General features: G+C 38.3%; 1 protein-coding gene across 1 annotated transcript in view; it reads right to left on the minus strand.

Moving 5' to 3' along the window:
• Window positions 1–13155, minus strand: part of LOC140596388 (uncharacterized) — a 127498-nt gene that overhangs the window by 92992 nt on the left and 21351 nt on the right. Inside the window, exons 2-3 of the mRNA XM_072745055.1 lie at window positions 10071–10678; window positions 9722–9827 (exon numbers count right to left, since the gene is read on the minus strand). Of these exons, the coding sequence (XP_072601156.1) occupies window positions 9722–9827; window positions 10071–10678 (714 nt within the window). The remainder of the gene's footprint in view (window positions 1–9721; window positions 9828–10070; window positions 10679–13155) is intronic.

Raw genomic sequence — 13155 nt, forward strand, 5'->3', positions numbered from 1 at the left:
TATACATGACATCAGATGTATAATTCACAAGAGACAACATTAAAAGTGCAACTTTATCATAATTAAAAACTGACTTCTCTGGGGGCACCAGCAGTGTATGAGGGCTCCTCATTATAGTATTATCATTTTGCTGAAGACTAAAAAAGAAAAGGATATTTTCATATACTTATTGTCCATTGGATTTTTTTTTTTAAATAAAGTTTCTCCCTCCTTTGTAGGGACTGCTTGACGGGAGCAAGCAGTTCAAGGACTATTAGCTGATGGATGTGTCACATTTTAAGTAGAAGTGTTTTAGGGAATAAGTCTTCTCTCTTTTCTTTACTCTTAGGTATTAACTCCATCTGTTATTCTTCACTATAATTTCTCTGATGCTGTCAAAAAAGTTTGCCAAGTTTTTCTAATTCTTCTCAGTAGGAATCTATTAGTCTAATTTACCTAGACCTCCTTTAATAGAAACAGAACATACAATTCACTTTTCAACAATGTCAAGTATTTTTGTTATTTCTAAAATCAATTATCTAGACTAAAATTTTCACTTACCAACTTACATGATGTTGTGTTGGAAAAGGTTTTTTTTTTTCATTTCCAAGTTTTATAATTTGGGGTCCAGGGTCACCCCCATTTTATTCATAAAATGAAATAAAATATTTTCATCATTTTAAAGTTTATAATATGTGTTAATTCTTTACAGAAAGATCGAATTAAGTGAAATTTTATTTTTTAAAGATTCTATTGATTGATCAATTTATTAGAGGTCACACAAGTGGGGAAGAGACAAAGGGAGAGGGAGAAGCAGACTCCCCACTGAGCAGGAGATCCCAGGACCCTGAGATCATGACCTGAGCCAAAGGTAGACACTTATCATCTGAGCCACCCAGGTACCCTGAATTAAATGAAATTTTAGTTTATTAAGATGCAATTTTCTGATAAGTATCAGTCTAAACAAGTATTGATATTGATTTTATACCACAGTGGCACAAGAGTGGCCTTACTGTATTACAATCATAGAATGTTACTGAACAAAAATGGGATAGATTAACTAGAGTAATCATATACATTGTTCACAAAGAAAACCTCTGAATAACTTCCAGCTATTTTTACCTTCAAAAAGACCAAATGTCATTTTTTTAAATGATGTGTAGTTGCCTAAAAGCCATTTTTAATGCAAGGAAACAAGAAGGGAGTTTTGCAGACTACTGGATTAATCAATTTTAATAAGATATTATTTTATGAGACTTTTATTTTATTATTATTGTTATTATTTTTAATGAACAGATATGTTCACACATGATTTTTTTAATTTTTTTATTCATGATAGACAGAGAGAGAGGGAGGGGGGCAGAGACACAGGCAAAGGGAGAAGCAGGCTCCATGCTGGGAACCCAGCGTGGGACTCTATCCCAGGACTCCTGAGCCAAAGGCAGGTGCTAAACCGATGAGCCACCCAGGCATCCCGTATAAGAGATTTTTAAAAATCACATCAGTGAATGAAATAATAGCCTAATTGATATAATTAACTTCTACTTTTGTTACAGCAGTTCTCATTTGATTATGCATGGTTTAAGAGTTACTTGAGTTAATTACTTGCTTTTTGTCCTTGTTTATAATTTATGTCATAGACTATTCTCTATATATTCAATACCATGTTAAGCATTCAAGATGGAAGATAATCTTTCCATCATTTGAAAGTTTAGTTTGTACTTTTATTTTAGCTTTGACTGCATAATTTAAAAGGTTATAAGAGCTAGTACAGGGATCCCTGGGTGGCGCAGCAGTTTAGCGCCTGCATTTGGCCCAGGGCGCGATCCTGGAGACCCGGGATCGAATCCCACGTCGGGCTCCCGGTGCATGGAGCCTGCTTCTCCCTCTGCCTGTGTCTCTGCCTCTCTCTCTCTCTCTCTGTGTGACTATCATAAATAAATTAAAAAAATTAAAAAAAAAAAGAAATGAAAAAAAAGAGCTAGTACACAGAACATATTATTTAGAATGTTTTTACCCATTTTCTCTTTAGCACAGACTATTTTATAAATTTTGTCATTTGTTAGTATAATATTTTCTTATAGTACTTCAAAAAACTATCATTTACAAATTACTAACAGATTTAATTTATTGTGAAAACAATTTGTGCTATATATATATATACATATATATTTTTAGTATATTTGATATAGCTTTTATCTTTGGCAACTATTCATAAAATATTTATTTGTTTTAAAAACACTTAAAAAATAAAAATAATAAATAAATAAATAAATAAATAAATAAATAAATAAATAAAAACACTTAAATATACTGGCATTTTTCAAGCCTCTAGTTTCTTTAGCTTTGAACTGTCCAATTTATGTGACCTTTGGCTAGCTTTTGAAAATATGCTCTCAACACTTAGTTCACCACTGAGATCCAATTTGTGATACACAGAGGGAACTCTAGGAGTCCATTTATATGACAGATAGAAACATGTCCTTTTTCAAAGTTCACTGAATATCACTTTAAGAACCTAATAGGGGGAAGGTAGCTTTCAAAATATCTTCAGAGCCTCAAAAACTCAGCTAACTCTATTGAAAATTAGAAGACTGTAGATAGCTGATTTCCCCAACTTTACTCAAATGCACAGAGTCAACTTTGTATATTTCATGTATTCAGTGTACATTGCTAGCTTTTAAAAGTGTGTATTTTTAGTGTGATTTTAGATCAACTGTAATTAACCTCTTTTTAAATCTGTTTTTTAAAATGTTTACTTTATAATCTTCTATTGAAATAAAGTCAATAACTAGAGATAGTGCATTAACATATCCAAGATAATTGAGAAACAAACAGATTTATATATGCCACATCCCTCAAGAATCAACTATATTTTGAAATAACTTTTGCCAAGAAAATTTTTTAAAACTCCACATTCCCTCCGTAATTAATGAAGTTAGTTATGTCCCCTCTTCTCCAATATGGGCCTGTGTGCAATCACATTGGATTTAAAAAAGACTCTTTCTATAATCAAGCACTTTATAGTATCAGACCTAAGGCATCTTTATGAATAAAGCATGCATGAGCAACAATGTTGGGAATTACGTGTGGTCAATATGAAGTCTTTGTAGCACTATGAGAAAGGTTCTTCCTCAGCCGTGAACTGGTGAGGTGAATAATTCAAGTAAGAATTGACATTGTTGGAGGCCAAAATGCTGAAACATCTCTTGATTAGAATTATAAGAACATGAGAGATTTTTGGAGAGAGAATAAAGGTCATTTGGTCCATCAAGGTATATCCTTTTTAGTACTCCATTTCCCCAAGGATGGCATCTAATTGTTTCTTGAATGACATCCCTGCTTTTTGCCTCAACAACTTTGCCTGCAGGCTCTTCTAAGCATTAATTATTCTCCACATGAAAAGGTACTTTCTGAAATATGTGGTGAATTTATTTTTTAATTTCCATTTATGTCTGTTTGTCCTATAATCTGTATTAGAATGGAAATAATAATTTGGGTTGACATTATCTGTGGCAGTTAAGACTTTATATGCTTCAAATCAGACAGCTCCAACTCTGTCCTTAATATTATATGCCCAGATTTATGGTCCTAACAACCAGCACTGCATAGCAAACAGTGGTAGGGGTCCCAGTGAGAACATTTAATACTTTGAAAATTCATAATCCCTCAAGTATATATCTTTTCTTTGTAAAATAGAGATGGGTACTTACTAAAAATAACTGAAAAGTAAATGAATTCATTGGTGTATTCCCTATCACTTGCATATATACATATATATACATGTATTTTTATATACACATTTTTTACCCAAGATCAAATAATTATTTCATATTTGACTAAATATTTACAAAATATAAAACATAATCACAACTTACACAAATTTAGAAATATGCATGTAAAATACATAGTATTTTCAAGTTAACTGAAAGCAAAAAAAATGCTATTATTCTGTAGACACAAAGAAATCTGAAAACTCATTTTTTCTAAACAGCAACTAACACCTTTTTAATTTTTGTTTTTTGAAATGTTAGGAAGGGGAAATAATTACTTTTACAATACACGTCTCCCTTTTATAACATTAACTAAATTTTAGAAGATCAATTATTCTGTTGCAATGACACTAGTTAACATCTTACTTAGGCCAAATGTTGTAATGAAATCTCCATGACAAAGACAGATCCAGAGTGAGTGGTAATCCAGGAGAGCCAGATAGTTAAACCAATCATTGCTTGACATTACGCTGACCACACTGATTGGTTCTAGTTGATCCATTTAGATCAATGTTCCAAAGTTTGTTCTGACTTGTGAAAAACAATTATTTGTCTTCCCTTACATAGGAAGGAGGAAATACGTGGCTTCAACTGGTGTCAGCAAATTGCCAATTACAAAATAATCTAAGACATGTGCAAATGTGAAATAGAGCCCTCCCAAAGTGGGAACTGAAGCCCTGGAGACCAATCTAAATTTCCATTTTTCAGTTACAGACCAGAGAAATTTGTTTCAACTCTTTTAGTTTAGGTGTCATTAACTGCAAATGAAAGCATTCAAGCTGGTAATCTAAATTTCATTTTTAAATTAAAATATATCATTTTTGTGTTTATATAATGTTTATGTGCTTCACATCTGTGTGAGTCTAGATATTCATAGTTATGTCATAAACTATTTTTAAGGATCATGATAAAATTATGAATAATTAAGATACTCCAATGGCAACAGTTTAAAGGTAGGCAACACACACACGCACACACACACACATAGATATATGCTGGAAAAGAGATAGATGGACTAAGGAGCCTATGAACATGGTCTACTGGCTGGTCCTGGCAGCATACCTACCTCAACAGTAGCTAGTAGAAACATCAAATCTAATTTAAACTCCCCCCCCCCTCGCTTTTTCAGTTATTACAGTATGGTCAATACCAGCACAGTTACCCAAAATAAACTTATCCACGGGATTGACCATTCTTTAAAATATCCTGAAATAGAATGTCAGTTTAGATTTCTCACTTACATGTTACTTCTGAAAAAAAAAGGACATAGGTGAAGAAAAAATTCTTTTACTATTATTATTGCTTTCAGGGCCCTTGTCATTAGTTTTTATTGTCACAAAAGTAGAAGAAAGTTTCATATGATCATGAGAGATAGTTTAATCACAAAGGAAGAGGAAAGTTATGACAAGAGAAGTCTTTTTCTTTTATCACAAGAGCAGCAGGAGTCTCCCTTTATCCTGAGAAAAGGGAATCTCTTTTCCCATTTCTCTTTTTGAAACACCTTTTGGAATAGAGGATCATAAATTTTAGGAAGGAAGAATTGATTCTGAGACAATTTAGAATTTTTAGGCTTATTTTCTAATTTGAAAAAGTTGTTTAACTTCTAAGATTGCTTTTTCAACTATAAAAATCATCCTAATGTATTAAACCCTAATGGCCAAGGAATTAGAAAAATTAAAATAGAAAAATATAGTGATTCATAAATTTGTTTATTCATTCCTGTGATTCCTTGAGTGCTGCAGAACATTCTATGGGCACTTGGTTACTGGAGATAAGACAATATAAAATTAAAGTATGCAATATGTGCAATGTAAGACAATGTGAAACTTTAGAGTAAGAAGAACTCTTGAAATTTAGTCAACAGTCATTAGATTGAAATGACAAGTGAAAATTGACTTTTTAGTGGTAAACTATACATTTCTTATCACACTATGTACACACTGTTCAAACTATCCTACTTCTGATTAATTTTATATTACCCATCAATTATGACTTTATTTGTAGTTAACAAAAAATGGTAAGTAGTAACAGGACTGCTGAGGACATTCTCAAACTTATATATTCCTTTTTATGACAAATTATACTATTTTTCTAAATCATTTTCGTAATAGAAAAACTGAATTCAATACATTTTCACCATGCCAACTATTCAAATACACAGTTGAATTGATCTTGCATTTTCAAAATAGTTTAAATAAATTTTTGCTATAGTAATGAAGCATAGAGTAAAAATAAACATGCACACTTCTAAAGATTTAAATATTACATATATTATTCAGCCATTTTTCAATGGCTAGCAATTTCATATAGTTAATAAACACCTATTAGCTATATTAACATAGTTAATAGAAAGACTTTTTATTTTTGCTAATATGTTTGGAAAAGCCAAAAGTCATGAGTATGATTAGAAAATTATATGAATCCTTGCTTTTAATAATTCAATCTAAACAACTGATTTATATTATTTGAAGTAAATGAAGATATGCTTGCCCTTTAGGTGTTAATTATTTCAGCAAAAGTATAAATTCTTGACTTACAATGAAGCATAAAGATTACTGTTCTAACATGAGCTTCATGCTTACCACATACCACAGTTACTCGAATAAATGACACCAGATTTCTTTTTTTTTATTTTTTTATTTTTTATTTTTTTGACACCAGATTTCTAAAGCAAATAATTCCCTGTGAGTAAATTGCACTTTGGCTTGACACTGCCTCCCACAGAAGTGGGTATATCTCTTGCCAGTCTCTTCCTTCCCCATGATCTATCCGTTTTCAACAAACACATTTAACAGCTGTGGATACAAACAGGCACATTTGGCAAAAGTAGGAACCAGATGCCAAAATCTGAATGTATGTTCTATTCAAAGCATCCGGCCCTGTTGCTAACTCCTTGGTGTCACCACTGTTGGCTCCCTCTCTTAATCATCTACTGGCAGGCAACAGAGGCGCATCTGGGGATATTGTCGAGGTGACGTAGCTGTGCTCTGGCTACCTTGTGAGTTGCAACCATTTTGAGGTAGCTTCCTATTTCTAAGAATGTTTTGAAAAAACTATTATGAAATATGTTATACATTATGACATATATTTATATTTTTATACTATATGAAATACACACACACACACACACACACACACACACACACACACATACTGTTATGAAACACTAAAAGAGCTCATTGAAAATAAAATTCCCAAATTTAAGACTTTCAAATTTCTGCCTGGGAGCAAGACACTGTTATCTGAAATAGTTAAAACACATCCTTACAAAGTATGTGTGAACAAATGTAAGGTACAAATTAATAGTGAAATCTGCATGATAAATGACTTTAGCTACCTAGGCAGAGGATTTGTTGTAGCTCAGATTCTCTTATGCCTGAGGCTAGCTTGCATGTGTGGAGTTTATTTGGAATTTGAGCCCAGAGAGCAGAAGGGAGGAACAAAGTAGTGAGGTGAGGTGGGAAGGGGCAGGTAGTTAAATAGGGAAGTAGGAAATCCAACAGTAAGGTAGGCATCTCTTGATTTTTGCTGGATCCCATGGTACACACTCTGGGGATGCTCCTGAAATATTTTTTTCAGAGATACATATCTGAGGGAGGAAAAGGGGAAACATTGATTTTTATTCCCCCATCTGAGAATTATTTCCTGCTTTCCTGTGCCACTTAGAAATTTTGGAGTTGTGCATGTGAGAATGTTGACTAGATTACTGTGGTCTCCTCATTGTGTGTAAGAGAAGAAAGGAGTATTTCACATGGCACGAGCTTGTGTCAAGGCATTGTTAAATTACACCCAAAGTTGCTGGATTCTGGAATCTAAGGTGGAACTTATGAGATTTGAGTTGGTAAATAAGCAGTAACAAATACACAGCTACTATTTCCTTAGCTTTCTACATACATTGTCACATTAATGTTCACAATAACTCTAAAAGTAGATATTCTTATCATTATGCTTCTATTTTATAGTTGAAACTAAGGATGTAGAAAAGTAAGGCAGTTTTCCCAGGATCATTCAGATAGAGAGGCCCAAAACTAGAATTTGACCTTTTTCTGGATGCTGTACAAGATTCAGTCCCTGTTAACAGAGGCTCTTATCTACCAGTGACTTAAAGATCTGTTCCTCAGCACAGATGAAATGCTTTGTTCATTCCAGGTGATAGAAGGTCTGCCAGAGTTGCTACACTTGAAAATTACTCCCTAATGCTGACTCCCTAATGCTCATGCCTCATTCTCATCTATCACCCCTGCTCAGTTGACCTTCATTTTTTTAAACAAGATTTTATTTATTTTTTGAGAGAGAGAGAGAGAGAGAGAGAGAGAGCGAGCAGGGAGAGGGGCAAAAGGAGAGGGAGAGAATTCCAGGCAGACTGTACTGAGTGCAGAGCCTAGGCAGGGCTTGACTTTCCCAGGACTCTGAGGTCATGACCTGAGCCAAAAGTAAGAGTCAGACACTTACCCAACTGAGTCATCCAGGTGCCCATTAGGTGACCTTCCTATAGTGTCTCCTAGCTCCTCCCTCTGCCCCTAGGCCCTGACCCATTCACATAGTCACTTTCTTAGGGTTCTCAAAAAAGAATTGGTAAATAAATCATAGCAAAACCTAACCAAACAGATTAAATATTTTTTTTCATTCAACAGTATTGAAATAACCAGTTATTCTTCAAAGGAATTATGGGTGCTGTTCAGTCACTGGAAAAGGAACACTGAAGAAAAATAGACCAAGAAAAGGAACGAAATCATCTATATTACAACCTACCATCATTTTATGTGTAGAAGAATAACCAATTTCTACAAACTATCCCTTTATGGTTTGGTTAAATTTAAGGTCAGAAGCAAGAAAATAATATGAGTGAATTAAATGTGCATTGGTTAACATAGATAATTTAAAATAAAATGCAGATATACACAGAAGTATATGGAAGACAACAGTTATTTTGAGTCTTACCTAGAGGAAAAAGAGTTTGCATTTCATAGGCAGAAGTGAAATCAATCTAAGTCCTCAAAGAGGAGTATGGGAGTATATAGCATTTGAAAAAGAAAATCTTTGGGCAGCCCTGGTGGCCCAGCGGTTTAGCCCTGCCTTAAGCCCAGGGCATGATTCTGGAGACCTGGGATTGAGTCCCACATCAGGCTCCCTGCATGGAGCCTGCTTCTCCCTCTGCCTGTGTCTCTGCCTCTCTCTCTCTCTCTCTCTCTCTGTGTGTGTGTGTGTGTGTGTGTGTGTGTCTCATGAATAAATAAATAAAATCTTAAAAAAAAAAAAAGAAAAGAAAATCCTAATAGCTATGTTAAGGTCTGGTGTGAATCGAAAAATCAAATTACTAAAATAAAAGAAATAAAATAGCTGATTTCTATAAAGTGAAATATGAGTTGGTAAGGGATCCAGATTTATTAAGGACAAAATTACCAAGATTTATTGATGGGAAAAGTTATGAAATACATGTATATATGTGACTCTAAGTCACATATTAGAGCATCAAGATTTACTTAGAGTGATAGAGACATTAGATAGGACTGACAATTTCTAGGAAAATACATGATGGATGCTACTTTATTAAGAGAAAGAAAAAAGAGACTAGAAATGGCTGATTCCGGTAGAAAAATAAATATAAAAAGAGTTTTATTTATTTTTATTTTTTTTATAAAAAGAGTTTTAGATAGAATGTTGATCATACTACAAGCCTTCAAATGTTTTTCTAGTTAACAATTAAAGGGGAAAAGGTAGTAATGAATGAGACATAAGGTTGCCAGAAATTGAATAGAGGAATCGGGGACATTATCAATATAGAAAAAATAGTGGTGTTGGCATCCAGTCCTGCCAAAAATCCCCCCAAAATATGGAAAAAAAATCTTTAGTGTGAAGTAATTTAGATCATAGAATGATTCCAGTGACAAAGAAAGAGCACCAAAATTTAAGAGATGAGGCAGGCATATAGACAAATGCAATGGAATGCTATATCAAGTTAATCTTACCTTAACCAGGAAATATGATTCATCTTTAAATCTCTCAGAGTTGATGGAGGAGGGGCAAGATGGCGGCAGAGCAGGGTCTCCAAGTCACTTGTCCTCAACAAATTACCTAGAAAACATTCAAATCAGCCTGAAAATCTACGAATTCAGCCTGAGATTTAAAGAGAGACCAGCTGGAACGCTACAGTGAGAAGAGTTCGCGCTTCTATCAAGGTAGGAAGACGGGGAAAAAGAAATAAAGACACAAAAGACCTCCAAGGGGGAGGGGCCCCGCGAGGAGCCGGGCTGAGGCCGGGGCGAGTGTCCCCAGGACAGGAGAGCCCCGTCCCGGAGGAGCAGGAGCTGCACCAACCTTCCCCGCGGAAAGGCCTCCCGGGGAATTGGAGCAGGATCCCCAGAAAGGCGGGGATGCCCTCGGGCTCCCTGGGACAGTAACAGAGGAACTGCGCCCCGGTGGATGCGCCGAGCTCCCTAAGGGCTGCAGCGCTCGGCGGGACCCGGAGCGGCTCGGAGGGGCTCGGGCGGCGGCTCCGCGGAGGGGGCTGCGGGGCTCCGGGAACAGCTCGGCGGCGGCGGCTCGGGCGGAGGAAGAAGCTCCGCGGAGGGGGCTGCGCGGCTCCGGGAACAGCTCGGAGGGGCTCGGGCGGCGGCTCCGCGGAGGGGGCTGCGGGGCTCCGGGAACAGCTCGGCGGCGGCGGCTCGGGCGGAGGAAGAAGCTCCGCGGAGGGGGCTGCGCGGCTCCGGGAACAGCTCGGAGGGGCTCGGGCGGCGGCTCCGAGGAGGGGGCGGTGCGGCTCCGGGAACAGCTCGGAGGGGCTCGGGCGGCGGCTCCGCGGAGGGGGCTGCGCGGCTCCGGGAACAGCTCGGCGGCGGCGGCTCGGGCGGAGGAAGAAGCTCCGCGGAGGGGGCTGCGCGGCTCCGGGAACAGCTCGGCAGCGGCGGCTCGGGCGGAGGAAAAACCTCAGCCCGGAGGGGGCGGCGCGACTCCGGGAACAGCTCGGAGGGGCTCGGGCGGCGGCTCCGCGTAGGAGGCTGCACCGCCGGGACCGCGAATCCAACAGCGCAGGCTCCGGAGCACAGGGCGCAGGGACACAGCCCAGGATCCGGCCTCCCCCCGGGACAGGCAGAGGCCAGGAGGGCCCAGGACAGCGAGGACGCTCCTGCCTGGAACTGAGCAGATCAGCGGCCCCGCCCCGGAGCCTCCAGGCCCTGCAGACGGAGAGCCCCGGAGCTACTGCGGGGGCTGACTCCAGGGTCCCAGAGCTGCCCCCGCCACTGTGGCTTCCTCCCGGGGCCTCACGGGGTGAACAACCCCCACTGAGCCCTGCACCAGGCAGGGGCAGAGCAGCTCCCCCAAGTGCTAACACCTGAGAATCAGCACAGCAGGCCCCTCCCCCAGAAGACCAGCTAGAGGGACAAGTTCCAAGGGAAGTCAAGGGACTTAAAGAACACAGAATCGGAAGATACTCCCCCGTGTTTTTTTTGTTTTTGTTTTTTTTTTTTTTTTTTTTGTTTTGTGCTTTGTTTTTTTTTTCTTTTCTCTCTTTCTTCTTGATTTCTGATTGCGTCCCCCACCCCCCCCTTTTTTTCTTTTTTCTCCTTTCTTTTTCTTCTCTTTCCCCCCCCCTTTTTTTTTCTTCTTTCTCTTTTTTCTTTTTCTCTTTTCTTTCCTTCTCTCTCTTTTTCTCCTTTTCCCAATACAACTTGGTTTTGGCCACTCTGCACTGAGCAAAATGACTAGAAGGAAAACCTCACCTCAAAAAAAAGAATCAGAAACAGCCCTCTCTCCCACAGAGTTACAAAATATGGATTACAATTCAATGTCAGAAAGCCAATTCAGAAGCACTATTATACAGCTACTGGTGGCTCTAGAAAAAACCATAAAGGACTCAAGAGACTTCATGACTGCAGAATGGAGATCCAATCAGGCAGAAATTAAAAATCAATTAAATGAGATACAATCCAAGCTAGAAGTCCTAACGACGAGGCTTGACGAGGTGGAAGAACGAGTGAGTGACATAGAAGACAAGCTGATGGCAAAGAGGGAAACTGAGGAAAAAAGAGACAGGCAATTAAAAGACCATGAGGATAGATTAAGGGAAATAAATGACAGCCTGAGGAAGAAAAACCTACGTTTAATTGGGGTTCCCGAGGGCGCCGAAAGGGACAGAGGGCCAGAATATTTATTTGAACAAATCCTAGCTGAAAACTTTCCGAATCTGGGAAGGGAAAGAGGCATTCAGATCCAGGAAATAGAGAGATCCCCCCCCTAAAATCAACAAAACCCGATCAACACCTCGACATTTAATAGTGAAGCTTGCAAATTCCAAAGATAAGGAGACGATCCTTAAAGCAGCAAGAGAAAAAAAGTCCCTGACTTTTATGGGGAGGAATATTAGGGTAACAGCAGACCTCTCCACAGAGACCTGGCAGGCCAGAAAGGGCTGGCAGGATATATTCAGGGTCCTAAATGAGAAGAACATGCAACCAAGAATACTCTATCCAGCAAGGCTTTCATTCAAAATGGAAGGAGAGATAAAGAGCCTCCAAGACAGGCAGGAACTGAAAGAATATGTAACCTCCAAACCAGCTCTGCAAGAAATTTTAAGGGGGACTCTTAAAATTCCCCTTTAAGAAGAAGTTCAGTGGAACAATCCACAAAAACAAGGACTGAATAGATATGATGACACTAAACTCATATCTATCAATAGTAACTCTGAACGTGAATGGGCTTAATGACCCCATCAAAAGGCACAGGGTTTCAGACTGGATTAAAAAGCAGGACCCATCTATTTGCTGTCTACAAGAGACTCATTTTAGACAGAAGGACACCTACAACCTGAAAATAAAAGGTTGGAGAACCATTTACCATTCAAATGGTCCTCAAAAGAAAGCAGGGGTAGCCATCCTTATATCAGATAAATTAAAATTTACCCTGAAGACTATAGTGAGAGATGAAGAGGGACACTATCTCATACTCAAAGGATCTATCCAACAAGAAGACTTAACAATTCTCAATATATATGCCCCAAATGTGGGAGCTGCCAAATATTTAAACCAATTAATAACCAAACTCAAGAAATACTTTGATAATAATACACTTATACTTGGTGACTTCAATCTAGCTCTTTCTACCCTCGATAGGTCTTCTAAGCACAACATATCCAAAGAAACGAGAGCTTTAAATGATACACTGGACCAGATGGATTTCACAGATATCTACAGAACTTTACATCCAAACTCAACTGAATACACATTCTTCTCAAGTGCACATGGAACTTTCTCCAGAATAGACCACATACTGGGTCACAAATCGGGTCTGAACCGATACCAAAAGATCGGGATAGTCCCCTGTATATTCTCAGACCATAATGCCTTGAAATTAGAACTTAATCACAACAAGAAGTTTGGAAGGACCACAAACACGTGGAGGTTAA

This window comes from Vulpes vulpes, unplaced genomic scaffold (assembly GCF_048418805.1).
Source record: "Vulpes vulpes isolate BD-2025 unplaced genomic scaffold, VulVul3 Bu000000642, whole genome shotgun sequence".
NCBI classification, from domain to species: Eukaryota; Metazoa; Chordata; class Mammalia; order Carnivora; family Canidae; genus Vulpes; species Vulpes vulpes.